Genomic DNA, 27,844 nt, shown 5'->3' on the forward strand with positions numbered 1-27,844 from the left:
GGAGTTGCTAATGGCCCTAGCTTAGTCAATGACTCCCAGCCCCTATTTCAGTTCCTCTGCAGAGACTAAGGTTTAGAAGATGAATGATTACTTTGAGATGAACACAGAGAAAACAGAACCATTGCTGATCATCCCTTCCCAGCACCGCTGGTCACTGTCGTCTCCTAAGAGATCTAAACTGTGTAATATTGGAGGCACCTGGGAGGCCATATTGATCAGGCAGTAAAGAAATGAAGGTTCATTACCTGTAACTGGAGTTCTTTGAGATGGTCTTTGTGCATTCACACACCTGGGAGGCGCTGGCGGGTCCACTTCAGACAGTGGAACCTTTTCATAGCAGTGGCCATTGGAATGCTCACATGACCCTCCCCTCTACATTCCTGAACGTTCGGAGGGTGAAGCTATAAAGGCGGGATAGGGGTGGAGTCCTCTGATGCATCAATTCCTTCCACCACCTCCTCCAAGTCAAGTTCTATGAGGACTTAAAGGAAGAGATGAAGATGGGCTGGAAGTGTGACTATGCAGAGTCTAGCTCCAAGAAGTCCAGATACAGGTAAGGCCAGGTCTACGCTACAGCTCCATATTGGTAGAACTGTGTCACTCAGGGGTGAGAAAAGTCCACACTGCTGAATGACGTAGTTGTACCCACCCCCCCGACAGTGCTATGTCTCCAACATAGCTACCGCCTCTTGGGGAGGAGGATTAGTTATGGGGGTAGGAGAAGCTCTCCTGTTGGCATAGGAGCATCTACACTAAAGCGCTACAGTGGCACTGTGCACAAAGAGAAGCCTAAGTAACCTTCATTTCTTCAAGTATCTGCTGCATATTCCCACTCCTGGGGTAGTTTGGCAAAAGGTACCCCATAAATGGAAAGTGAGATTCAGAGTTCTACTGACTAGGAATTGAGGTAGTGCTCTACCAAACTGAGCAGCTGATGTAGATTCTAGCTGTAGGGAGTAGTGCTTTGTAAATGTATGTACAGAGCTCCAAGCAACAACCCTACAGATTTCCGCAATAGCAATACATCTAAACCATGCTATGGTGAAGGTAGCCATTGCTCTGATAGAGTGTGACCTAACGCCTATGCAGGGTGGAGTAGATGCTAGTTTACACTTTCCTCTGTGCACTAACTGACACTAGACAACATCTGTGAAGCAACAGCATGACCTTTATGTCTGCATGTGAAATAAAGAGACTAGAAAACTTACAAAATCCTTGACTTCTGTTTAAATCTGTTTGTCCAGTTTTAGAAATGTTATTCCATGAGATAAAATGAACAAGGACATGCTTATAATGTTGCTTCTAAAATACATTCTATTTGCTGGAGAATAAAAACGCTCTCTTAACAGCCAAAGAACACAGCTTTGACTCACCTGTGTGAGCATGAAATCTAAGGGGAAATACTGGCAGCTTTATCGCTTGGTTAATGTGAAAATCACATACCACTTTGGGGAGGAATCTAGGGTTAGGGTACATCACCATCTTATCCTTGTGAAAGATGGTGAATGGAAGCTCAGCCATGAAGGCACAGAGGTTACTCAGGCCCCTGGCAATTTGCCACTGTAATTCCAAGCGCTACCAATGAAAACACCGTTCTACTGATTGAATCCATCTTCTTTCTCTCCCTATCAGAAAGTCTGGAGGGTGATTGTCCTCCTCTGGATCTTTGGACAGCTACTGCCACAACCAGAGAGCTAAGGTAAGGTGCATGTGAATGAATGAAAACCCTTTGTAGGATAAATGATATCATGTGTCAGTATTTTTTGATGTAGCCTGACATGATGGAAGAGTAGACCACACTGCTTTCACAGGATGCAGTAGTCCACGGAAGGGTAATCTTATTCTTGATGGAAGAACCAGAATGGAAGGTTTCTTGCAGAGTGATCAGTGTCATCACCCTACAGTTCTAGAACTTATGGACAGAAAAACATCCTCAGAAGGAGAGGAAGCCAAAGCAACCCCAACATTTGCAACTGGGGGAAGATTCAGCATCAAGTTCTGGCTCCAACTCTTGATATTCTTCCTGAGCTGCAGGCCACTCGTCTTCTTCTGACGGAGCGTGACGGACTAGGATTGGAGAATGCTCCCTGAAAGCAAGTGACATTGACAGAACTGGGAATCTTGAAACTTTTCTGGACCCTTAGTAGGGCAGGGGTTCCTACACTGATGAGAACATGGATTATTTCTGTAGTGCCTAGGTGAAAGCTAATAGGGCCATCCAGGCCAGGGAAGTACCTGCCAATCATGACAGTTTGTTGAACTGTTGGCTGCATGACTGGTGTGAAGCTGAAGGGTCTGGTTTTGTGGAACATTGGACCCTATTCAAGTGGAAGAGGGGTCTGTATGAACAGGACAACCTGCATCTCACACTTAGTGGGGGATAATCTTGGTTGGAGGCCAGCTGGAGCAGCCAGGAGGACATTAAACTAGCAACACACAGGGAGGGAGCTAAGAAGGCAAACATAGTACAAACTCAAATGCAGCTTGTCACAAAAAAATTGAACTTATGTGGCACAGAATGCAGAAAAGAAGAAAATTTTCTATTGCTTATATAGCAATGCTAGGAGGTCTGGGGGCCAAGCAAGAGGAATTGGAATTCTCAGGGATGAAGAGAAAATGGATCTATTTTGACTTTCTTGAAACCTGGTTGGATAATTCACATGATTGGAATATTAAAATTAGTGGTTAAAAGCTGCCTAGGAAGAGTAGGGGGTAAGAGAGATGTACACTCTACATTAGAGACTTCATCACCTGATTAGAGCTGTTGATGACTCAGAATTACAGGATCTTGAATGCTAACAAAGCCCAGGAGATAGTACTAGTGGGAGTCCATCATAGATCATTGAATCAAACTAGAGAATAGGATGTGAGACTCCTTAAGTACCTGTCTGCACTGTGTGGAGAGAAAAATTGTGTTATGGGGGTTGTCAATTTGGGAGACACAGGCTGGAGGGCTACTTAAGGCAGAAGTAAAACATCATATATAATTTTAAAACACAAAAGGTACTGTGCCCAACATGAGGTAACCGTTTTGGACCTCTTTATGACTGAGCAAGATGAATTAATCACTAAAAGAAGTTGTTGGTTGCCTAGGAATGAGTGATCCTAACCTGATTCCATTCAATACAGGCACACACAGGACAGTCCCAACCAGTAATAAATATACTTGGTGCTTCAAAATGAACAATTCCCAGATATGAGCAAAATTATGAGCAGAACTGATTGGGAGAAAAAAATTGGACTGAAAAACATGAATGAAAATGAACATAAGAACAGTCATACGGGGTCAGACCAAAGGTTCATCTAAGCACAGTATCCTGTCTTCTGACAGTGGCTAATACCAGGTCCCCCAAAGGAAATGAACAGAACAGGTAATCATCAAGTGAGCCATACCCGGCCACCCATTCCCACCTTCTGGCAAACATAGGCTAGGGACACCATCCTTGTCCATCCTGGCTAATAGCCATTGATGGACCTATCCTCCATGAACTTATCTAGTTCTTTTTTGAACCCTGTTAGTGTCTTGGCCTTCACAACATCCTCTTGCAAGGAGTTCCACTGTGCATTGTGTGAAAAAATACTTCCTTTTATTTGTTTTAAACCTGCTGCCTATTAATTTCATTTGGTGACCCCTAGTTCTTGTGTTATGAGGAGTAAACACTTCCTTATTTACTTTCTCTACACCAGTCATGAGTTCATAGATCTCAATCATATCTCCCCCTTAGTCGTCTCTTTTCCAAGCTGAAAAGTCCCAGTCTTATTAATATCTCTTCATATGGCAGCCATTCTATACCCCTAATAATTTTTGTTGCCTTTTTCTGAACCTTTTCCAATTCCAATACATTTTTTGAAATGGGGCAACCACCTCTGCACTCAGTATTCAAGATGCGGGCATACCATGGTTCTATACGGAGGCAATATGATATTTTCTGTCTTATTTATCCCTTTCCTAATGATTCCCAACACGGTCAGCTTTTTTGACAGCTGCTGCACATTGCATAGGTGTTTTCAGAGAACTATCCACAATGACTCCAAGATCTCTCTCTAGTGATAACCGTTAAGTTAGACCCCATCATTTGATATGTATAGTTGGGATGATGTTTTCTAATGTGTATTACTTTGCATTTATCAACATTGAATTTAATCTGCCATGTTGTTGCCCAGTCACCAGTTTTGTGAGATCCCCTTGTAGCTCTTCGCAGTCTGCTTTGAACTTAACTATCTTGCGTAGTTTTGTGTCCTCTGCAAATTTTGCCACCTCATTGTTTACCCCTTTTTCCAGATCATTTATGAAGATGTTTAATAGAACTGGTCACAGTACAGAGCCCTGGGGGACACCACTATTTACCTTTCTCTAGTCTGAAAACTGACCCTTTATTCCTACTTTGTTTCCTATCTTTTAACCAGTTACTGATCCATGAGAGGACCTTCCCTCTATGACAGCTTAATGGGGAGTTCTTTAAGTAGGGTTTATTAGGTGGCCAAAAAGCCACAATCAAGAAATAGGACAACTTTAGCTAAAAGCACATCTTGGTTCAGTGGCAAAGTGAAAGCAGCAATTAGAAATAAAAAAGCAACCTATAACAAATGGAAAAAAGGAGAAATAGCCATCCCTATAAATTAGAAGTTATGAAGTGTAGAAAATTGGTATGGGAAGCTAAAGATATCAGAGAAAAATCTATGGCTGGTGGGGCTAGAGACAGTAAGGCGTTCTTTAAGTTATTAGGAAATAAATAAATCCTAGAAAAGGTATAGGCCCGTTACTAGGTGGAAATGGTAAAATTATTAGTAATGATGCAGAAATGTTCACTAAATATTTCTGTTCTGTATTTGGAAAGAAGCAGGATAATGGGCTTGTACCACGTAAGGATGATGAGGTGCTTTCCAGTCTATTAGTAACCGAGGATGTTAAACATCATCTACTATGGATAAACACTTTGAAATCAGCCAGCTTGGATAATTTACACTTAAGAGTCCTATAAGAGTTGGCTGAAGAGATCTCTGTCCCACTGACAATTTTTAATAAATCTTGGAATAGTTGGGGAAATTCTAGCAGACAGGAAGACTGCTAATGTGCCAATATGCAACAAGGGCAAGCAGATAACCTAGTTAGACTGACATGAATCCCTGGCAAGAGTGGGAAGCTGCTATAGGATTCAACTGGTAAAGAACTAAATGACAGGAATATATTGAATTCCAGTCCACATGGTTTTATGGAAAATAGGTCTTGTCAAACAAACCTGAGTTCATTTTTTCAGAAGATTATAAGTTTGGTTGATACAGGCAATGGTGTAAATGTAATAGACTTGGGCTTTAATAAGGCATTTGACTTAGTACCACAGCATTCTGATTTAAAAAATAGCACTAAACAATGAGCACACATTAAGGGGACTAAAAAACACCTGACAGGGCTTTAATGGGGAATCATCAACGGATGGAGGGAGTTCTGAGTGGGATCCAGCAGAGGTCCAACGTTATTCAACATTTTCATTAATGATCTGGAAGTAGATACAAAATCACTGCTGATCAGATTTTCAGCTGACACAAAGATTGGTGCAGTGGCAAATAAAGATGAGGATAGGACAATCATACAGAGAGAGCTGGGAACCTTCCAACAAACTGCATTTTAATACAGCCAAATGCAAAGTTACGCATCCAGGAACAAGGAATGAAGGCCATACCCACAGAACAGAGGACTGTATCTTGGAAAGCAGTGACTCTGAAGAAGATTTAAAGGACACAGTGGACAAGCAACTCAGCATGAACTCCCAGGAGAATACTGTGGCAAAAAGGGCTAGTGCAATCGTTGGACATATAAACGGGAGTAGTGAGTAGGAAGGTGATTTTTCCTCTGTATATGGCATTGGTAAGACTGATACTGGAATACTGCACTTAGTGCTCGTGTCCATATTTTTTAAAGGATTTGGAAAAATTGGGGAGGGTGCAGAAAAGAGCCACAAAAATTAGCTGAGGGCTGGAAAAAATGCCATACAGTGAGATACTTAAGAGCTCATTCTGTTTAGCTCAGTAAAAAGAAGATTAAGAGGTGATTTGATTTCAGATAATAAGTATGTTCACATGAAGAACACACCAGATACTAAAAGGTTCTGCGATCTAGCAGAGAAAGGCATAACAAAAACCAATGGCCAGAAGCTGAAGCCAGACAAATTCAAATTAGAAATAAAGCACAAATGTTTAACCGTGAGGGGGATTAAGCACTGGTATGAACTACCAAAGGGAGAGGTAGAGCCTTAATTTCTTGAGGTCTTCAAATGAAGACTGGATGCCTTCTGGAAGATATGCTTTAGCCATACAAAAGTTGTTAGGTTCAATATAGAGTTGAACTGGGTGAGATGCAATGGCCTCTGATTTTATGGTTCCGGCTGGCCTTAAAAATCGGTGAATCTCTGAATTGTTAAACAGTTAATTCATGAACATGACACCAACAGGTACTCATCATGGAGACCTTTCTAGTGATCTGAAGATATGTAATATTAACCGTAAATAATATTTATAATCTTCACCTTTAATGTCAGATTCACCAATATCCTCTGGCTGCTTTCTGCCACTCTGGAGCAATACAAAGTAACCAGTGTGTACTGGGCAAGTTAAACTGGGTTTACAGTTGCTCTGCATCTCCAGAGGAGCCCAAAGCTCCTCTGGAGCCCCAAGCAGTTGGAGTGTAGTGGGGAGTATGGCTTGTACTTTGTTTGAGCTATCCAGAATATTTTTTTCCACATTTCATTCATATATTATACATTGCATGTATATTTCCAAGATATGAAACTGGAATTTGACTCTCTAGATCACAGACGCCTTCAAACAATAGAACTATATCATGCACATTAGCTGTACAGAAAAGTTTGTGGTTAGTTGAATTGTCTTTTATATCATAGTGGTTCCAGTAAAGAGCATCATGAGCTGCCCCATCTATATAATGACAAATTAGACATAACACTTATTAATAACTTAGCTCACTTACAACTTAAGTTCTTCAAATATAGCCTATTTATGAGGTTTCAATACTTTTTAATGAGATGGACATTTTAAGAGTATGTTACTCTGTTAAGATTGTCCAGGACAAAGAATGATAAAAGTACTACAGTTCTTAAACAACCCATTTTAAAATTCATTTTCATTCAAACAATTTAAAGGATTTACTTGTAAATTCTCGGAAAACTTATTCTGTCCACAAAGCATAAGTGCTGTAATTTTGAGGCTATATTCTTCTTACATAAACTGGCTGAATCCCTGCTTTAAGGGCAAAACTCAACTTTCAGTATGGAACCACAACCTGTGGCTCCATGTAAACACATATAAGTGTGTATGTTGTATGAGACATATATAGGGCTTCTGATTTTTAGTTTTAACTGAAAAACACCCCCAATATAAAACAAAAAGCAGTGTTTATCCCAAAGAACACCAGAAATTGTTACTTGTACCCAAGGGCTTGTCTACATGGAGCAGTAGAAGGGACTTCTAGGGTGTGATCTCTAAAACATGCTAACATGCTGCATCTTACTTGGTCCATGTAGACCCTACTTGTATGCACTAGGGGTTCCCTAGTGCACTTTAACTTAGTGCAGTTTGAAACAGTACTACAGTCATTAGTATATTACTGAATAAATAAGGAATAAAATCTACATTATTCATTACAATATATACAAAGAGAAAGCCCCAATTTTTGGACAAAACTCAAATTGCTAAAAATAACCTCCCCAAAGTGAAATTAATACCCCCCTCCCCCCCCCAAAAAAACCAGAAGCCCCAGATAAAAGGGTGTGGAAGCATGTACACACAATTTAGCTTCTAGGGGAAAGTTTTCTTTTGGAATTTAAACATTCTGCTGCGGTGCTGGACACTCAGGACACAATCCGATTGAGCTCTGACATATATGCCAGACAGTGCCACTAATGCATCTAGTTCGGATTGTCCTACGGGAGTAAAATGCAAAAAAAACCAAACAAACAAACAAACAAACATGGCCATTGTTAAATTAGAGTAGATTATTAAAACTGAACATTTAAAAGCAGTGGTAGGAAGCAAAGTAAAGATTGGTTTGATGTATTAAATTTGAAAAGCCCAAAGCTTCAAGCCTTTGAATAATTACAATTTCTCCTGACTGTGCTCTACTTATTTCAGAAGAGGTTTTAGAGTATTTTCTGAACCGGTGATTTTCCTTAGTTTTTATGCTACAGCAAATAGAATGTATTTTAGAAGCAACATTATAACCATATCCTTGTTCATTTTATCTCATGGAACAACATTTCTAAAACTGGACAAAAACAGATTTAAAAGAGAAAGCTGTTCCCTAGAGTTGTGTGTGTTTGCTGTTCTGTAGACTCCCTTTGTGTTCATTTTACTTTCATAAGACACACACAAAAAGAAGTATCCTATAACTGAAACCAATCAGTTCTCTTAGCCAAGCTATGATCAAAATACAAAATGGAGTAGCAGGCTAAGAAGCATACATAAGTATCAAAGCACAGGAATCATATACTTTCCATAGCCAAAGAATGGAAAAAACACTTCAATTATTTCTCTTCTCCTCTTGTGAGAGTGAATGGAATAATCATTTTACCAGGATGTTACAGTACAAAACCAAGGTGACAGTGCTTGTGGATGATGTGCTGGAATGTTGCTTTGGTTTTTGGCTTCCAGTTGCTTTTCAGTAGGTCTGACAAAGGCATTTAAATTCACTAACCCCTAGTAACAGCAGCTCTGATTTGTGACATCATAGCCCCACATCATACATTAAACAATGCTGAAGATTCTACAACATCTAACTCAAGAGAAGCAGGGCATCTCAGATGGCCACCATGGAATATATAACAACAGGCTTCTGGCATACGTGATGCACAGTCAACTTCAACTTATGAATCACTTGTTGCCTCTGGCACCATGGATGATGTTGCAGTCCTTAAAAAGAGAGGCTACATCATGGGGGGAAATTTGGGAGAAGGGTCTTATGCTAAAGTGAAATCTGCCTACTCCGATCGACTGAAATTTGATGTAGCAGTAAAGATCATAGACCGGAAAAAAGCTCCTCATGACTTCCTGGAAAGATTTCTCCCCAGAGAAATAGAGATTTTAGCAAAAGTGAATCACTGCTCCGTGGTCAAAACCTATGAGATTTTTGAGACCTCTGATGGCAAAGTCTACATTGTGATGGAGCTGGGTACAAAAGGAGACTTACTGGAGTTCATCAAGAGCAAAGGGGCTTTGACTGAAGATGTAGCTCGCAAGATGTTTCGCCAGCTGTCTTCTGCCATCAAGTACTGCCACGATTTGGATATTGTCCACAGGGATTTGAAATGTGAGAACCTCCTTCTAGACAAAGACTTTAATATCAAACTGTCAGACTTTGGCTTTTCCAGACGACTGACTCGAGATGAAAATGGCAAAGTTATTCTCAGTAAAACCTTCTGTGGTTCTGCTGCGTATGCAGCCCCTGAAGTGTTACAAGGCATTCCCTATCAGCCTAAGATTTATGACATATGGAGTCTGGGTGTCATTTTGTATATAATGGTCTGTGGATCAATGCCATATGACGACTCAAACATTAGAAAAATGCTAAAGATTCAGAAAGAACACAGAGTGCACTTTCCCAGGTCTAAAAACTTGACAGTTGAATGCAAAGATCTTATTTACCGCATGCTGCAGCCAGATGTGGCTCGGAGGTTGCACATAGATGAGATTTTAAATCATATTTGGATGCATACTCCAAAATCCAGAGTTCCTTCAGCAACTTCATTTGTAAAAGAGGGAGAGTGTTCTCGGAATCTTGGCAAGTTAAAGTCAGAGCACAAACAGGAAATAGAACCCCCGGAGGAATCTCAGCCAGATAGACCAGATTACAAAACGGAGTTTAAAGCAGTACCCAGATTGGAGGCAGTACCGGAAGCAGAGGATGCCGTTCCCGAAGAAGAGCAAGAGGAAGTTAATGACCTTACAGATGAAATGCAAAGAACAGGGATCAAAAATGGTGATGACTAAAGAATAGCCACCTGCAAGAGTCGTTTGCATGGCATCAGCACAACTAATGAATAAGACGATGAAGTTAGTTTTGAAAAACAAGAGCCCGGAACAGGAGAAAGTAAAGTCCATTCATAACAAGCAATTATTTTATAGCAATTCTATTAAATTTTCTTCTTAGTAACCATGTTGCTGAATTGAAGGGTTAAATAAGGAGGTAGATTTTCCAAGCCATCTAATAGATTTGTATGCCCAATTCACATCAGGCCTATGGAGTACTTTTTCCATAGCTGCCTCACGGTTGAATGCTGAAATGCTGCGGTGAGTTAAGGTTTCTTTTGCGCAATGTTTCATCACAGTCTCATGCCCCTTTCACATTTGGGCATTAACACAGTGGCAGCTAGCCCTCTCCCAGCCTGTTCTGTTACATGCATAGGGAAAAAGGGTCACGGTTTCCTTTCATAGTCCAGTGCCGCAGTGTTGCTGGAGTTACTGGGTGGGCCAATTTCTCACCTCACTAAGATTTACTAGCGATTCAATGCAGCAGCATCACAACAGCAGGCTTGGCTCTTTTTTTTTTCCCCCTCTTCATTTTCTGATGCAGAGAAATGGATTTTGCTAAACCATGTCATAGTGTAAATGGAGCGCTGATATGCAATTGATTACAAGTGCTGATCTGCTTACCTGTAGGGAAAAGGCAAACTGCACTACTAAGACCCCTAGATTTTTCATATTCTAATAACAGGGAACTATTATTGTTTAATGCAGCGAAGGGGACGCCCTCCCTTACAAACCGTAGCTGGGCCTGGAAACGTGCCTTCTGTTAGAAGTAACACCTGAGATTACTGGAACTCAAGATTTGCCTCACTTCACTTTTACTTTGTAAATTTGACAGCACTGTGTCTAGCTAATATATGTCTCCTGTTGTTTGTGAGAGACTCTGAGGCAGGTACTGGATTAATTCACGGAAGAAATGGAGCATTTTGAAATGTGGTTGTAAAGCCATAAAGTGGCTGGAGGGACTCAGGGGCAGCTGTAGAGTTTGAAACTACTTTGGATTCTTTTTTTCAAGCTGCCCAACCTTCAAGTGACCATGTCCCACTGAACTGTCCCATTTTATAAACAACTTTCCAGTGTCACATTAACAATTTAGGAATAACCAGCGGTGACGTTCTTGTCAACCTGAGCAGGGAGGGAGATCCGGAACAGTGTTAGCTTTTTCCTGGGCATTGCATGGGGAAAATCAGGTTCTGGTTAGCACCACCCCTGTTGGGTCAACTGCCGAGTCCCCTTTCCCCTGAAGGAGGGATTGCAAGTAGCCCCAGTTAGTTTTACAAAAGTCACGCTTGACATGGTGGTCACTGCCCTACTAGAAAAGGGCCATACCACCCACTCCCACTGGAATAGCTTTAAAACCACACCAATAACTCAAGCAGTAGTTTGGTTTTTAAACAGTACTTTTTGTACATTCTGTAAATAATTCCCTACAGTTATACACCAATCCCTGCCTGGGGGATGCGATTACAAACATTCAGCATCTTTGAGAAAAGCACAGCAATTGGTTACAATACCTGAGTGAGCTAAATCTTTACTACAATTTAGAAGCAGGGTTGAGGGAAGTACCAGATCCCTGCTCGCCCTCAGCAGCTACAAAAGTGATTGGGAGAGGGGCATAGCAGTGAGGTCCAGGACTCACTCCCCCTGACCCCTTTGCTGAGAAGGCCAGCTCCTCTCCCACAGCACAGACCCTGCCTGGTGAGAAGGGGGAGAGTCCTGGCAATTACTGTGAGCCGCATTCCATGGGCAGCGGTTATAGGCTCTATCGATTGTCTCCACCATCGGCTGCTAGGTGTTGAATCACCTTTAGCTGCTGGAAGGGAGGAGTTTCCTCTTTTCCCTTTGCTGCAGCCTCCTGGTTGCTGCGAGCCACCGGGGGAGGTGTGTCTCCACTACTCCATATCCCTCCTCCAGGCTGCTGAAGGAGCCAGGGAAAAGGGAGGGATGAGAAGAGGGGCAGCTAGGGAACTTTCTAGGTCTAACTTTCCCACCAATCACTCCAGCTCCTACTCACAGCCTTCCCAAACCACCGCCACCAGGGTGTTCTGAACAGCAGCAGTTGTGAAACTGACCCCAGTCTGAATTTCACTCTGCTGCTGCAGGGTAGAGCGAGGGGCAGCACTGGCACCATCTGCAGAGGGAGGAAGGCGATGCATTGTTTACATTTGCCAAGCTCTCTTCACAACAGCTCAACAGAAATATTTAGTAAGTGAAAGCTCATGTCTGCCAAAACCAACGGTTTATGCCCCACCCCCTCACCAGAAAATGCTTCCATTCATTAAAGCAGATTTTTCTAACCTTGAATTGTAACATTAATAAAAATAATGTTCTGTAGGTTTTAGAAATATCTCCCACCCCTACTTCCACGCTCTCCACAAGTGAGCCGTGTGAATGCATTCGCTCAGCACTTGTTGCCATCGTGGTTATCCTCTGTCAGCCTGACTCTTTTGCTGCCAAGCAGAGCGAGGCAGAAAATGCAGCTTGCTGAAGTGAATGACGGGGGATCAGAGACTTTCAAGCTTGTACAGAAAGTTCTACTTTTAAAGAGCGAGACAGAGAGAGATTGGCCATTAAAAAAAATAATAATAATAATAGAATTTTATACCTTGGAAAAACCAACTGATCTCACCAATTCAAATACAGCCTGAGCCAATGGCCACTGAAGTAAATGAGAAGCTGGCCATTGAAGTCAGTGGAAACTGGATCAGGACCATATGGAGCTGTGTTGTGGCTCTCTAAACCACATCAGATGGTCAAGGTGACAGCTCTATTTGCAATGATTATATTTGACACACACAAAAAGCCAGTGATGCATTCCTTGTAACCAGAGGCAGTGAGGAGCACTTTCCTAGTGCACAAGAAACTACACAAAGGCTGCTGACCTTCCACTTTGACCCCCCCCCTTTTTAAAAAAAAAAAAAAAAAAAGAATAAAGCCTCACTTGAAAGGTGATGCCACAGCAACAGTAAATTTCACTGTCCCAGGCTGACCTCTCCCCCAAATGACTGCATTCAATGTCAGAGCACTGTAAAATGCAGGTGTGCTTCAGATCAAACACGGACGACTTGTTTTTTCTGCTCAGATTCTAAGATTTCCAAAGTTCTTTATGACATCTACAACTTGCTGGGTATTTCAGATGTGCACTCCCATAAATAGCTCCTGCTGTACTTCACTGCAGGGCAAAAATACTTGCCACATTTCTGGACTCTACCCAGGAGGGCAGATGAATAGAAAATGTGTGCACTGAAGGCTGCTCCTCTGTGTCCTCAAAGGACTAATGCTCACCAATGGGCCTGTTGGACACTAAAGAGTGCAGTTTAAATGGATGGAAAGTTAGAGAGAGGCTTTCTGGTATTTTGGCTCTTTCTATGCAGAATTGGGATTGGAAGAGGAAAGAATACGGAGACTTGCCTACATCTCTTCTTTACTCAGCGGAACAGCATTTTTCAGTGGAACACACAGCCAAAAGCAAGGAAGTTTCACACCTTGGTTCAGGCCTTAATACAAAGGCTTGCTATTTTATAAATAGACATCTGTACAGACAGAGAGGCACTCAAATGCAGTCAGCAAGGTCACGCTTTTTAAAAAAAAAAGGAGAATTACAAAAAAATATCCCAAACATTTCTGGCTATTTTCCAAAAGTCCAAGCCCTTTTTTGCTATTTCTGGAAACGACCTTGTCCCCTACCGATTCTGTGTAACATGTCCACGTGGTATGAAGAGAACTTATACCACACTGGTAAATAGTCTGCTTCCAAAACGCATGTTGCAGGCTGCTCCACTCTTGTTCTAGTAATGGCATGTCAAGTGCGGGAACTATGCACTACTCGAGGGCAGAAATGGTCCCCAATCCAGCAACTGCTAGATGACATTCTAGCAGCTTTAAGCAAATGCCCCTTGCTCCTGGCAGCGCATACTGCTCTCAGCTTGCACACAGCCCTGCTAGTGAAGGTTGTATTCAGAAGAAATCAGATGCCTTTCGTCTTTTAGGGAGCTGCAGCAGGTTGTCTGTGATTGAAGCGGGATCTTGTGTTACTGGCATCTCAGAGACAGTCCTAGGAGGTGGGGTGCTAGTGGGGGTGCGAGACCCTCCTGCTGGGGTCTTATATCCAGGGGTTCCTGGGTGTGCTGGAGAAGGGGTATAACTGGCTCGCAGGGCTTTGTCAGTGTATTTGCTCGCCGTCCTGTTTACTAGTCGTTGCAATGCTGGTGACATAGCTGGACTCAGTCCTTTTGGAGTGAGGCTGCAATAGAAGCAGAATAGTTTTAAAATGCAAAAGCTGTATCAGAGAGCACACAGATCACTGAACAGACGCAGCACCTCCCAGGCCCTGCAAACTCTGACTCGCACGCTCCCTTCTCCTTCCACTCCTGCATTACTTGAATCATTCAGAGCACAGCTCAGGACAGAGCCTGGCCATTCTGCTCTTCTGGCAGCAATGCCTGAACTCTCCTCCCACTTGTGTGGTTAAACCTCAGCCCCGCTGTCTCTCTCTGATTAATGGCAGGAGCCCCCCGAATGCGAGCAATGCTCCCTTGCCTTCTCTTTAGGTCCATTGAATCCTCTCCGTCCCTACCCCAAACAACCAAGTCCTGGAACATCTCTGCCTTTTGTGATCATTTGGGGCACTTACCCTCCTGGAGCAAGGGCAGTTTGGCCTGGGAGGAGAGTTCCCAAAGTACATGCCTCTCTACCGTACTGCCAACAGCCTTCTCCTAGAAACTGGGCTTGTTCACATCTAAAGTCTCCTCCCAGTTTGAGTGTATCCATTCTTGCTTCTCAAAGCCCCTCCTTCTCCTGATCCTTGTACTCCTTCTCCTCACCCAAATGCCTTTCCTCTATGCATGCTGATTTAACTCTTACTAGACAGCACTTGCTATTCTCCCCCACTGCCAGGGACAGTTTAATATGGAGATGTCTCACTTGGCCAAGTTTTCCGTGACTCTTCTTAACGCTTCCTGTTTCTTCGCTCGGTTTTTAGCGGCCGCCTCATTGGCCATCTTGAGTCCTAACCGCTCTCTGCGCCCAGGCTCCAGGATCTGTAAATACACCAAACCAGGTAAGTCTCCAGGCTGCTAACCAAGCCCATTCATAGCTGGAGTCCAACCCGTAAGGATCTACATTAAGGATGGGAGGGGAAGAGAACCCACTCTTAGCTTTGCTGCTATCTGGACAGCCAGAGGCAGTTGAAGATACAGCAGAATCTCCAAGCTGAAGATCTGTGTAACAAAAATGGTAAAACAGTAACTGCCTCCTTGGCTGAGCTGAACTCTGGCATTTCCTCCAGTTGTCTTCCCTGAACAAAATGTATCACCTCTGTTTTACCTGGGTCAGCCTTCAGCCACTCAGCTCTCATCCAAGCCCCAATCATTGCTAAGCTCTGGGAAAAACCAACCAACTGCACTGCCCAGGTCTGACAAAACGGAGAGAGAAGAATTCCACTGCTGCTATCCTCAGGATTCACACCCAAAAGGTGCTCACTGTTCTCCAGGTAGGGAATGGGAGACGTCCTGCATCTGAGGTGAGATGCAGTTAGTAGAGCCAAGCCACCTCCCCAAACCTCACTGGACTCAGATGTCTCAGCTGGTGGTGATGGGCCAGCAGGGCGAAGCTGGAAGGAAGCCACCCAGCAGGAAAAGTTTGATTTAAGACTCCCTAATCTACTTATATATCAAATCCCAAAAATGAGACACCCTCCTCTTCTCCAGACTCTTGGAGAACCCCAGAATATTCAACCTCAGGATGCCTGGGATGGACCAGGAGCCCTCATGGCCAGAGCATTTTATCCAGCTAAACTCTACCCATAGGACCTAGATAGCCAGTACCACAGCCAAGTCATAACCCCTACAATAATAAATGTTAGTCTATTAGTGACTGCTCCCCTGCCCCACCACCCCAGTCCATCCCCCAAAAGATCTGAGTGCTGAAATCTGACATGGAATACCTTAAAGGCCGGTCCAGGTGTCCTGTCCACATACGGCGTTTCTGACCCATCTACTCGCAATGGGGTGCTCTCTATCTCACCCCACGTCATAAGAGGAGAGTCGTTCACACCTAGCAACAAGTTAAGAAGAGTCAGTCTGGGATGCAAGACATTTGTAGAGACTGCAACACCCAGAATGTGTGTGCTCTGCCCTAACACAGGGGCGGTCTTCTCCCCACAACGGTTAACAGAAGCTGGTTATGAAACAGCATAAATCACTGGTCAGCCAATGGAACAGCCATCACTACAGAGACGATCACACTCACTGTAGGAAAGATACACCATCCCTTTACCAATATCTAGAGCTGCAGGACAATTTCCCAGAGCCTGATCTAGTAGCTGGCTTATCAGGATAAACCATGGGATCTTCCCCCTAACTGATTTCTGTCTTAGAGAATATTTATACCATGGAAAGGAACTGCACTGAGCATGCCAGCTGCAGGCTTTGCCAGGTGCTGGAAAGGACACAAGGATCCCCAGTCTTCAATACGAATGACTAAAAATAAATGGTCGCAGGAAGGTCAGCATAAAATCAGTTAGCCCCCAATAAAAACAGAGCCCATTAGATTCTTATGAAGTAACAGAGAGGTCATCGTATAGACTACACAATACAGATCTATTCAAAGGGAGGGAGAGAAAGCCGTAGGGCTGAGGGAGATTGGGAGTGGTGATAATGGATTGTAAAATGAACAGGAGCTTGCAATGCACTAGGGAGCACAGAGAATCTGTTTGGATCAGAATGGCACAAAACCCCAGCGTGCTGTTAATGGATCTATCCTAGTACAGGGGCTGCCCTTTGGATAAATTGGAACGCTGAACTGTTGAATCATTACCACTGTGAACTGGCCTCAACCATTGACCCACTGGCTCCTAACAGTCCCTTTCTCCCCATCAGTCTCACAGATTTCCTTGGTTTTCTGACACCCTGCGCTGCATGAAAAGAGAGGAGCCCAAACTCAAGCAATATCTACAACCCTGCATTGTACAGGAGGTCAGACTAGATGATCATAATGGTCCCTTCTGACCTAAATATCTATGAATCAAGCACCAAGGGCAAAAAACAAAGGCGGATTCTGACAGAATGAAACATACTGAATTCCTCAAAGCTTGTGCTGAGGCTGTATTACCTGCCTAGAGAACTTCCTATCAGCCTCCACTAAAGCTGCCAAATCCCTCCCAAGAAGCTATCCAGGGTGGCAAACCACACCATTAATCCAGACCACCCACAACCTGCATCACAGCAGGGCACCAAGTGCTGCGAAGAGCTATCTTACTTTGCTGAAAAGATCCCACACGTTCAGGAAGGCTTCTCAACCAGCATGGATCCACTCTACCTGCACCCATCAACCCACCTGCATTCCCAGAGTTCAGGGCACTCACTCACCAAGAGGTTGTGGACACCCTAAAAGTGTCCCGACACAAGACTTGTGAATCTGACTCACACCGCTCCAGGCGTGTTTGTGACCCTCTTTCACAACAGTGCTGCTCCCAACTAAAACAGCCAGAATCTGCTCTTCCAGTCCTACCAACACCAAAGAAACTCACTCTGGATACTTCAGTCCTAGTTATCTTTCAGCCCATGTCAAACCTCCCATTCCTGAGCAAGTTTACAAAGAAGCTAGCAAGAGGCCAACTACCAGCTCATCTAACTGAGGCCAACGTTCTAGACCCGGCACAATCTGTATTCACACCAGGATACAAAACTGAAACTGCTTTAGTTGCACTGCTGGATGATCTCCTGCTGCCAGTGGCTAGAGGGCAGACAGACTCCATTCTCATCCTCCTGAGCTTCTCTGCAGTTTTCAACACTGTTGACCATGAGATGCTATGATCTTACCTGAGAGGGGTGGCAGGAGTCCAGGGTAACGTGCTAAAGCGGTTTCAGTCCTTCCTGGAGGAATGCACCCAAAGAGTAGTGACGGGAAACTGCACCTCCACTACTACCCCTCTCTTGTGGGTTCTACAAGGATCAATTCTCTCTCCAGACCTTCTCAATATCTACATGCAGCCACTAGGTGAACTGCTCAACAGACATGGACTCAAGTGCCACTAACATGCAGATGACACACAGCTCTCCCTGTCCTTCACATCACTAGCACCACGATGGCCCAGTGCTTGGCTGAGATCAGCTCACGGACGAAGAACAGCTGACAGAACCCGAACAAAACACAGGTGATGCTGGTGGGCAGAGAAAGGTATTTTGAGGAGTTGGCAGCCATGGTGCAATCTCCTTTGATTGATGCACAATTGGTCACGTCAGTCCATAGTCTAGGAGGACTTGGATTCCTCACTGATGCTGAACTCTCACATAGCAACAGCTGGGAGTAATGCTTTCTATCATCTCCAGTTGGCTAGGACACTCTGTACCATCCTGGCAGATGAAGACCCGCCCTCAGTTATTCATGTCTTCATCACTGCTCGACAGGAGTACAGCAACACGATACTCCTGGGCATGAAACCGAAACTCCCGTTAGGACAAAACACCGCAGCACATCTCCTCAGCAGCACAGGCTGCTGCGAGCACATCACACCTGTCCTCCGCTCTCTACACTGGCTTCCCATGGCATGGGTCCAGGTTATCTAAAAGACCAGAGCCTTCTCCCGGGGTGGCCCAAGACTGTGGAATGAATTCCCTCCAGAGCCGAGGACTATCACAAACCTCCCCACTTTCCACTTCAAGTGCAAGGCCCATTTCTTTGACGTGCCTTCACCAATATAAGCACGTAGCAACCAGTAAATGTATTTAACAGTTAACAACTGGAAAACAAAACGAGACAAAACAAAAAGCGCTCCCAAAACATGACACTCCCCCACACGCTTCTCCCTCTGGGGAAGAGGAGGGCAGAATAAACACCACGTGACAGATGTGCTTAATGCACTACTGGAAGGCACTCAGCTACTTCAGTGATGAGTACTGTATAAAACGATCTATATAGAATAGAACTGCTGGGGGGAGGGGTAAATGTTTGTGAAATGCTTTGAGATCCTTGGATATAGGCACTAGAGAGACAATCACCACCAGAAAGTTACAAGTGCCATGCTCCCCTCAGAGTTCCCATAAGCTTTTCCTAGGATGATCTAGTCCATTCGACCCGAGTCCACCGAAGCAGCATCCACGTCTCAGAGCCTCCTGAGCCCAGCATCGTTTCTATCTTTGGACTGAGACTTGACAGAGCATTAAATTGGCATATTCTCTACCCCAGAGACCCACTGGCTCAGCAGACATACAGAGTCGAAGTCAAAGCTGCCCGATTAAAGAAGCATTGACTCCTAGGGTGGAGTGTTCATCAAAAGGTCAGTGGAACAGGACAGCATTGCAAACTACTTCGCTTTTACGTCAGAGCAAAAAAAAGTCTCTTCTTACCAGGGGCAGGAGAAGGGGTGGCCACAAATCCATATCCATTCACTTTTGGAGACTCCTGAGGGATCAGCTCCTTCCCATCTGGCCCTACTTTGCCCTGTTTGTACTAGAACAGAAAAGCTGGCATCAATCGGGTGCACTTGGAGAAAGCAGACAATTAGGCACAGTTCTCATAACTCATGCACCTCTCCCAATGAGGGGTATTTCGGTCACAAGCATGTCCTGTCTGTAAACGAACCTGGGCATTGAGGGCTGCTGCCTGCTGGAGCTGGGATTTGCTCACAGCTTGGCTGAATGGATCTCTCAGAAAGCGGGTGTTTCTATGGACAACTTCTCGAGGCTTCTTAAACACATCATCCTCATCGGGCACACCTGGAACGGCAAGCCAAGACATCAAGGAAAGGACTGAGGGCCCACTAACAGGGGGCAGGCTGACCTAAAGCCCCCAAACAAACAATCTCAGGGGTCAGTACACAGTTCTGCAAGACACAATGTACAGATGCAATTATATTTTGCCATTTCCACCCATTTAAAATAAAGTTCACATTAATGCAGTTAGGTGTCTAACCTACCGCCTGAAAAACAAGGACAAAATCAAGGCTACATTAGAAAACCAGGAAACACATAAGAGTTCCCACATTTCACATGAAGGTTATTTACCATGCATTCATAGCCAAAAAAGGCATCGAGGCCCAGTCTGGGTTTGTTAAAGGATCCCATTGCCTTTTAGACGGCAGCCAAGGGACCAGCAAAGCCCACATATACAGAGCTGAGTAGGACGGTAGGAGGAAAGAGGGGAACTGAAAGTGCTCATTAACAAGACAAACCCAATAGGAAGGAGCTAGGACTCCTGAAAACAAACAGCCACTGCAATGTGGGTAATGAGCGACAGGATGACAAATGGCAGCAGGGTCGAAACAACGCAGGAATGACATGGGAAAGAATGAAACTGAGCATATCCCTGCCTTGCAGAAGGAAAAGCTGCAAAGTGCAATCTTACCACAGTGACAGCAAGTCAGGCACCTGAACAAGTGCTGGGGAAAGCAAAACGGAAATGCAGGTGCTTTGTGACATCCACCCACCTGAACCAGTGCATGTTTCCAAATCTGCTGATGTCTCTTAAGGGGCCAGTTTGCTTTACCTGCTGGGTAATACATCAGGGAATTCTGAGCCTTGTACTCCCAGGTCTCCACGCCAGCTTTCCCGCTCTCCAGCGCCTGCTGCTCTGCTGAGGGAAGTGCCAGATTCTCAAGTCGTCGCTGGAATCAAATTTAAAACAAAGCCTGAATTGCAGATTCTCATTTCAGACTGAAAATAAGCTTGATAATTCATCTGCTTGATGCTCTGCTTTTCATCTTTTACATCTTGTGTCTTTCAGAGAAGAGCAGTTCAGAGACTGGATTTATCTGAAGAGACCAGAGACAACGGCTATAAAATAAGATACCAAGTTTAAAGGAAGAGGTGCAAATATTAGAGAAATGCAAGAAGGCATTCCAGGGCTCTCTCTCTTCTGTGCCCCAGGCTGACTCAATCACTGTGTTTTGAGACTGCTACTCTGGTGTTGGCCTTTTAACTTTGGTATCAGATCTTTTGAGTGGACAGGATGTATACGGGGCTAAAAAAAAGTGCACATTATTTGTTACAGAATCTTTGTAAACTTAAGTTCACAAAGCTCTTTGAGATTAAATGCTGAGTGGTCCTCTAGAAATACTGACAGCAGAGCTCCCCGCACCAGTAACAGCTTCCCCTTCCCCAAGTCCCATAAAACTTTATTAACTGGACAAGACACTTTTTCAGTGTTTCTGGTCATATTTAACACACTTCATATTAGCAACACAGAGGATTCTGAATGCCAATAATTGAAAAAGATCAAGAATTTGTCTGCCAAAGAATAAGGCATTGACAGATGAATACGAAGAGCTGTTCAACAGCTCGCTAAGGTTGTTGCCAAGAATTCTAATACTTGTACTTAGACAGTGCTTCATATTTTCAAAGCTCTGTATAACGTAAATCCTCAGCATCCCTGGGGTATGTCAATATTATCCCCATGCTCTAGATGGGAACAACAGCAGCACAAAGAGGTTTAGTGAGTTGTCAAATGCTACAGCAAATTGGGGCAGAGCCAGGATTAAACTCCAGAGTTCCTAGCTCTGTATGCTAGATCTCACTGCCTCATGCACACACAACTCAAAACCAAGCAGTCAGTGTTTTGTCCTTGATGCATCAGTATGATTAATTCAACAGTCACATATCTAGAGACAAGGAACAATCACAGTGGGTTCTAGTGGGACTCAACAATAGAATGGAACTTAATATTCTCTCTTCTCCCTGCCAAAGGCAAGAGAGAAACTATAAACCATCTTTCTCCCTCATTTGGTTAAACAGACGACAGCACTTGTCCACAGTACTATGTTAGAAAAGCTCAGCTATTCAGGAGCCATTTCCCCACCTGGGCAAACTCCTCTTCTGCTTCATACAGCCAAGAATGCCTGGCCTTTTCCTTCTCTTTGGCCACTTCCATGATCTGCTCAAATGAAGCATTATCCTCACTAGTGTGTTTTGTTAAGAAGCTGTCCAGGCTGGGAAGAGTGTCCTTACTCTGTTCTTTCTCCACTTCTCCTAGAGAGATGAGGGAATAAGTCTGAGGAAGAGGCTCACACTCCCCTTTCTGTAATGAGCAATGCCTGGTTATTAATCCCCCATGCAAGTATTTTCCCCCACTGGTCCACTCTTAACTTGAGCACTGGTGAGGAATCTGTATCCAAAATGAAAGTACATATGACGTACAGAGTAGTAGTATTGACTTGACTTATTGAAGGATCAGTGACCCTTTCCCACACCCATCCCCTTCAGGATCATTCATTTATTCACATTAAAGGACAATTCAGAAGTACTTTGCCGCCAGATGACACGTCCGTGTTCATACTGTTCTGTACATGAATAGCTGTGTTCCTGCCACCTTGCCCAGGCAGAAACCCTTTTCTTGGGAAGCAATGAAGTTCTCACGTCAGAGATGGTTATTGATCCAGGCAGGCCCACATCCCACCCAACCTGTGATGGAGTTTCACTTAGCACAGATATTAGAAGGCGCCACTTTAGTGGAAGGTTAACACCCGATAACATGCACAGCAATATTTCCCCTCCTGCTGGAGAACCCAAATAAAGAGGATAGCCCCTTCCCTACCTTCCTCCGCAGCTTTGATCCCAACCTTGGGCTTGTTCAACAAGGAAGAGGCGCCTGGGTGCACTTCGGGTGTTTCAAACGTGGCTGGAGTAACATCTGTGCCAGAGAAATAAATCCCAGCATGTGTTACAAAAACGGGGAGCAGATCATCATCATGTTACCCCTAGTGGATAAGCAAAAAGCTGCAACCTCTTCGGGGGACCTGTCTGCCAGCTCTCATTAGTCTCAGATGACCTACAGATTGTGGTTAAGAGGGAGGAATTCTTTAACTAGAGTTAGGGAAGGGTTTAAAACGACATCTGTGTAAATCAGTTCCAACCACTGATGAAGTTTCAGCTCAACTAGATAACTGGTCCTACTCCTGCTGGGCACCAATGGCAAAATTCCCCATTGATTTCAGTGGGGGGGCGGGGGGAGATTGCATTCTAAGCATTCTTTATTTTATCTGAAACAATGACAGATAAAAGCAGGCAATGATTTGTGTTCCATGGTAGCCCTCACTCGGGGCAATGCCAGTCGCAAATGGCAACACCAATACCACAGGCAGGGAACCCATTCAATGGTACATGTCCTTCACCGCGAGTTCCCAACAGTGCGGCAGCTGCCCCTTTGCGAGCCAACACCCCAACTCCATAGCAAGAAGTCAACCAGAGGCTGAGTTTACTGTGGGGAAGCCTGTAAATTACCCAGCATGAGAGTTACATGCCAACATGGGAAACAGCACCTAAAACCAGGCTGAAGGAGGGAAGATTAACCCAAAAGGAGAAAAATAAAAACCACACACACACACACACCCCAGAAGCCCTGTAAATGGCATGCTCCCTTAACTGAAATGACTGGGAAACACACAAATTTTGTACAATGGATCTAAAATAAATAAATAAGTTGCACATATATTCTGACCAGCACATATTTCTTGCCTACAAGCATCTTCACAGCAGCTTACAGTGTGACTTGGCGTTTGCTGGCATACTTTTTCACTGCACATCCCTCTCTTCATTGCATGCCGCTTCCTTGATCTCTTAGTGATGCTAAACAAGTTCTTATCTTAAAATGCTTTTAAATGTTTTAAAGCTTATACTAGGTTTATTTTTAAATCAATTCCTGGAATAGAAGCAGGTATCTAACAGTTCAGTGGAGGCCTAAGACATGAACCTCTGATAATCAGGGCATCTGTTGCCACTGGAGTATGTTAATTAAAAGGATATGCCATTGTATTAAATAAAGCTTCATAGCCGGATTCAGAAGAGGGCTTGACATAACAAGACTATCCAGAGTTATAACAGTAAGAATTAAAGAGACAGCCAAGAGTTTCCAAACAGACATAGCACCTCATGTTTCAGAGCATAAGGTGACCTCTAACAAATGGGAGTTAAGAAGCAGTTTCCCCAATGGGCTGGTTATTTTATAACCGCCCCTCCGCATGGTTTCTTGTACCCTTCCTCTAAAGCAGCTGATACCAGTCACTGCCAATACATCATTGTGTCATCCAGGCTGGTAACTCCTGTGCAATCAGTACTTTTCCATAATTAGATCAGAAGGCAGCTACCATGTTGGATTCTGTGCCTTAAGTAAGTTGGGTTCCCAGTCACTCAACAACACTACAATTTACACCTTGCTAGCATAAAACAATCCATTAAAGTGACAAAAAGACAGTAGTGCTTCATATCTTTTACTTTATGACACACATCCACACTAATAGCCTGACCACGAAATCAGCCACCCAAGTGCCAGCCCTTACATGGTGCAGGTGTCTCCCTGGACCATTTCCCCAGTGAGGAGCCAAATTTGATAGCTATTTGTCTCATTTTCTCTAAGTCGCCACTTTCTTCAGCCTCCAAGTATTCCTTCTGAGCACGTAACTTCTCAACATCAGGAAAGAAATCCCTCTGAATAATTTTCTCCAAACTCTATAGTTAAAAGAAAAGAAAAAAAAAAAACAGAACAAACAATTCTGAGCATATCTGGCAAGCAAGAAAAAACAAGATCAGTTTGGGGAAGATTCCTTGGAAGGGGATAAGGATTTAGGGTTCCATGAAAGGCCATGATTGACTACAGTGCATAAGAATACTGAAGTCCTATTTATCCACAAGAGGTACCACAGATGAACAAACAATACCAATGCTGGCTTCCCCGACACTGCCCCAGCAGCAGGCTCAACTATGATCTAGAGCAGTGGTTCCCAAACTTTATTTGATGAGTCCCTTTTTGGAGATTCATGTTCCATGCATGCTTCCCTCTTTCTAAGGGGGACCAGGGGACATGGGGGCCTGTACTCACCTTGCAGCAGTTGCGCGGTCTCGGCTCCCAAGACCCAGCTTCCTCCCTGTCTCGCTCCCACCCACAGGGGAAGCAAGTGGGCTGCACTGAAGAGGCGGGGTCAGGAGTAGAGCAGAAGGCTGCACTCCTTTAGTACTGTCCCTCCTGACCCCAGCCCTTCAACATGGCCTTGTCCGTTTCCCCTGGGCAAGCTCTGTCCAGAAGGGGAAGTGGACAGGGCACTGTGTCCTGGGGCCACAGTCAGGAGGTGGCTCTGTCCCACAAGAGTCAATACTTATTAAGTGCAGCCTTCAGCTCCCCACTGTCCTCCTCAGCAGAGGAGGGTATCTGCCAGGCGATAGCTAAAGCAGTGGGCATGTGAGACAGGCAGGGAGTCTGGTCCTAGCATTTGAGACCACTTGCACAGACCCCTCTCCACCTCCCCTACCGGACTGAACCCCTCCTGACTCCAGCCCTACAGTGCAGCCCCATCAGTTCCTCATGCCCCCCTGATAACCTCATCGCACACGCATGGGGGATATACACCCCAGTTGGGGAATCTCTAGATGGATCACCTCTAAGAGCGAGAGAGATTAATCACCATTACACTTCAATCCCTGGCATCTTTGCTGAGACTGCTTAAGGGCGCCAATTAGCATTAAACGTGAGGGTGGCATTGTGAAGTAGACATCAGGAAATGGATGGAACCCAACTCATTTAAAATAGGCCACTAAAGATCTGTCAGAGTGTAGAGACTTTGGATATGTCTATGCTGCAATCGAACGCATATCACAACTTGCGTAGACATACACACACCAGCTTTCATCTGCTAGCATGGCTAAAAACAGCAGTAAAGATACAGTGGCAGGGTTTGGCCCTGGCTGTGCAAGCCCACCCAGAACCTCAGGTATGTACTTGCCTAGCTAGCCTGAGCCAGGGTCCGTGCCATCACATCTCCACTGCTATTTTTAGCTGTACTAGCTAAACTAAAGCTAGTGGTGTACGCCAGGCTGCATTCACACCTACCCTTTGTTACATCTTATCTGGCCCCGGCTAGCAGGATAACAACCCAAGATAAAAAGGTCCACATACCGTTAACAATCCAACCTGACCCATTTAGCCCCCTCTGGCAGATTTTTCTGCCCTTTTGAAAACGTCATGACATATAGCACCTATAATTTTGAAGGATCCCAAAATACTCTGTGAAAAACATTTATAAACATAGACCATATAGGTGTCATATTATACAGTGCTGAAACGCAGCCAGCTCTGGAGCAAAACCCAGCAACTGCAGAGCAGTGCACAGAAACGTTACACACCAATCTTGGACAGGAAACAAAGACGACTCTTATGGCCACTATAATTAAAAAGATTGGGAAAATGCATCTTCCCCTTCATTTTTCCTCTTTGTTTACTGTGTATTAGGCAGCACCTTGTACACAGTCAGTTTCACCCTTCCCTGTGTGGTCAGTGCTTTCTCCAGCTGGTCGGCTGGGTTCTCCACCCAGGAGCAGGGTCGGTAACAGTTTTAAACACAGAACAGCAGGACTGTGAAGCCACCCACGTTGGCACGGGTGGGTCGGGGTGGCTGGAGTGTCTGAAACCACTTTCCCCCCTTGTTCTAATGAGCTGGGCAATGCTGAGTTGTCCGGGCCCCTTTTGGGAAGAGGCACAAAGCCTGACTCCCCGAGGCGGCGGTTCGAGCCGCAGTGGGGGACCCGATCCGGGGGGGGGGGGGAAATATCGCTCGCTATGTCAACCCCCCCACCCTTCACGAATGGCACAAGTTGGGGGTGCCTCGCGAGCAAAAGGAGACAGGACCCAACTCACACTGAACCCCTGACCCACGTGCCCGGCCACTCCCCCACCACCTACCTACCCACCCTCAGACAGGCCTGGCCTCCCTCCCCAACCCCGCACAAGACAGGCCAGGCCAGGCCTGGCCTCCCTCCCCAACCTACCCCATCCCCCGCCCCCTCCCTCCAACAGCACCGCCGCCCCCTCCCCAGGCCACCGCCGCCCCCGACAGCACCGCCCCCCCGCCCCAGGCCGCCCCGACAGCACCGCCCCTCCCCCCAGGCCGCCCCCGACAGCTCCGGCCTCCCTCCCCAGGCCGCCCCCAGACAGCTCCGGCCCCCACCGCCCCCAGGCCGCCCCCAGACAGCTCCGGCCCCCACCCTCCCCTCAGGCGGCCCGGCCCGATCACCTCGATGTAGCTCTCCTCGTCCAGGATCCTCTTACGGCGCTTGGGGGGCTCCTGGGCCGCTTCCCGCAGCACAGCCACGGCGGCCCCGTCGGCCTGCAGGGGCACCAGCGCCAGGGGCGAGGCGGCGGCGGTGACGGGAGCCCTCGGCTCCTCCATCGCGCCAGGCCGGGGATCGCTGTCAGCCAGGGCAGGGGGCGTCCGCAGCTTCTCGGGGCAGGAACGGACACGGCCAGAATCGGGGGGGGGGGGGAGCTTGGCCCTTCCCAGCCACCGTCGCAACGCGCCGCTTGTTGGGACTTGTAGTTTTCTTGTCGCGCGCACGTCCCGCTTCCAGGCCGGGGCACCGCCTGGAAAGCCTAGAGCGGCGGGCTAAAGAGAAACCACAGAGAGCGGCTGGAGCGTCGCAACGGGAGAGCGCGCCCCCTGCCGACAAGGATGAGGAAGGGGCGGCCTAGAACGCATGCGCGTCATGGAGCACCGCCCGTGAGCTCGGGGCTGACTTTCCCTCAGTTTGATAGCAGCTAAGATTTCCAAAGGGGCCCGCCCGCGCCTCCTTGGGAGATGTTTCACTTGAGCCTGGGCTCTGGTTCACACGGACGAATGGAAGGGAGGGAGGTTTTATTTAAAGGCCTTCGCAGTCACTTTTTAGGATTCAGACAATGGCAGACTGATGTCACACTAAAGCACAAGGCTGAATACAGTGATGCTTTGCCTAATTTGCAGAGTTGACTTATTGATTCTATAGATACTCTGCAGCTGGCCTGCAAATATTAATCCTATCATTTCTGAAAACTAAAAAGCAATCTACAGGACTGAATG

At 45.4% G+C, this 27,844-nt stretch overlaps 2 protein-coding genes and 1 long non-coding RNA gene across 3 annotated transcripts; 2 read left to right on the plus strand and 1 right to left on the minus strand.

Moving 5' to 3' along the window:
- The first annotated feature begins 460 nt into the window (after positions 1–460).
- Positions 461–23,456, plus strand: LOC125622744 (uncharacterized). The gene is made up of 3 exons (XR_012665198.1): positions 461–553; positions 1,633–1,699; positions 20,755–23,456. It is a non-coding gene; the product is annotated as an uncharacterized LOC125622744 (long non-coding RNA).
- On the plus strand, positions 8,902–10,250 carry LOC125622741 (testis-specific serine/threonine-protein kinase 2). Its single transcript, XM_048821030.2, has one exon. It carries the CDS (start codon positions 8,902–8,904, stop codon positions 9,994–9,996), a length of 1,095 nt encoding a protein of 364 aa, XP_048676987.1. The 3' UTR covers positions 9,997–10,250.
- ESS2 (ess-2 spliceosome associated protein) lies at positions 13,523–27,370 on the minus strand. The gene is made up of 10 exons (XM_048821029.2): positions 27,026–27,370; positions 24,302–24,470; positions 22,561–22,656; positions 21,826–21,995; positions 20,518–20,635; positions 19,615–19,748; positions 19,380–19,482; positions 15,977–16,086; positions 14,956–15,071; positions 13,523–14,275 (listed from the first exon to the last, which is right to left on the minus strand). Exons 1-10 carry the CDS (start codon positions 27,179–27,181, stop codon positions 13,990–13,992), a joined length of 1,458 nt encoding a protein of 485 aa, XP_048676986.1. The 5' UTR covers positions 27,182–27,370; the 3' UTR covers positions 13,523–13,989.
- Positions 27,371–27,844: the final 474 nt, after the last annotated feature.

This window comes from Caretta caretta, chromosome 15, assembly GCF_965140235.1.
Source record: "Caretta caretta isolate rCarCar2 chromosome 15, rCarCar1.hap1, whole genome shotgun sequence".
Classification (NCBI taxonomy): Eukaryota; Metazoa; Chordata; order Testudines; family Cheloniidae; genus Caretta; species Caretta caretta.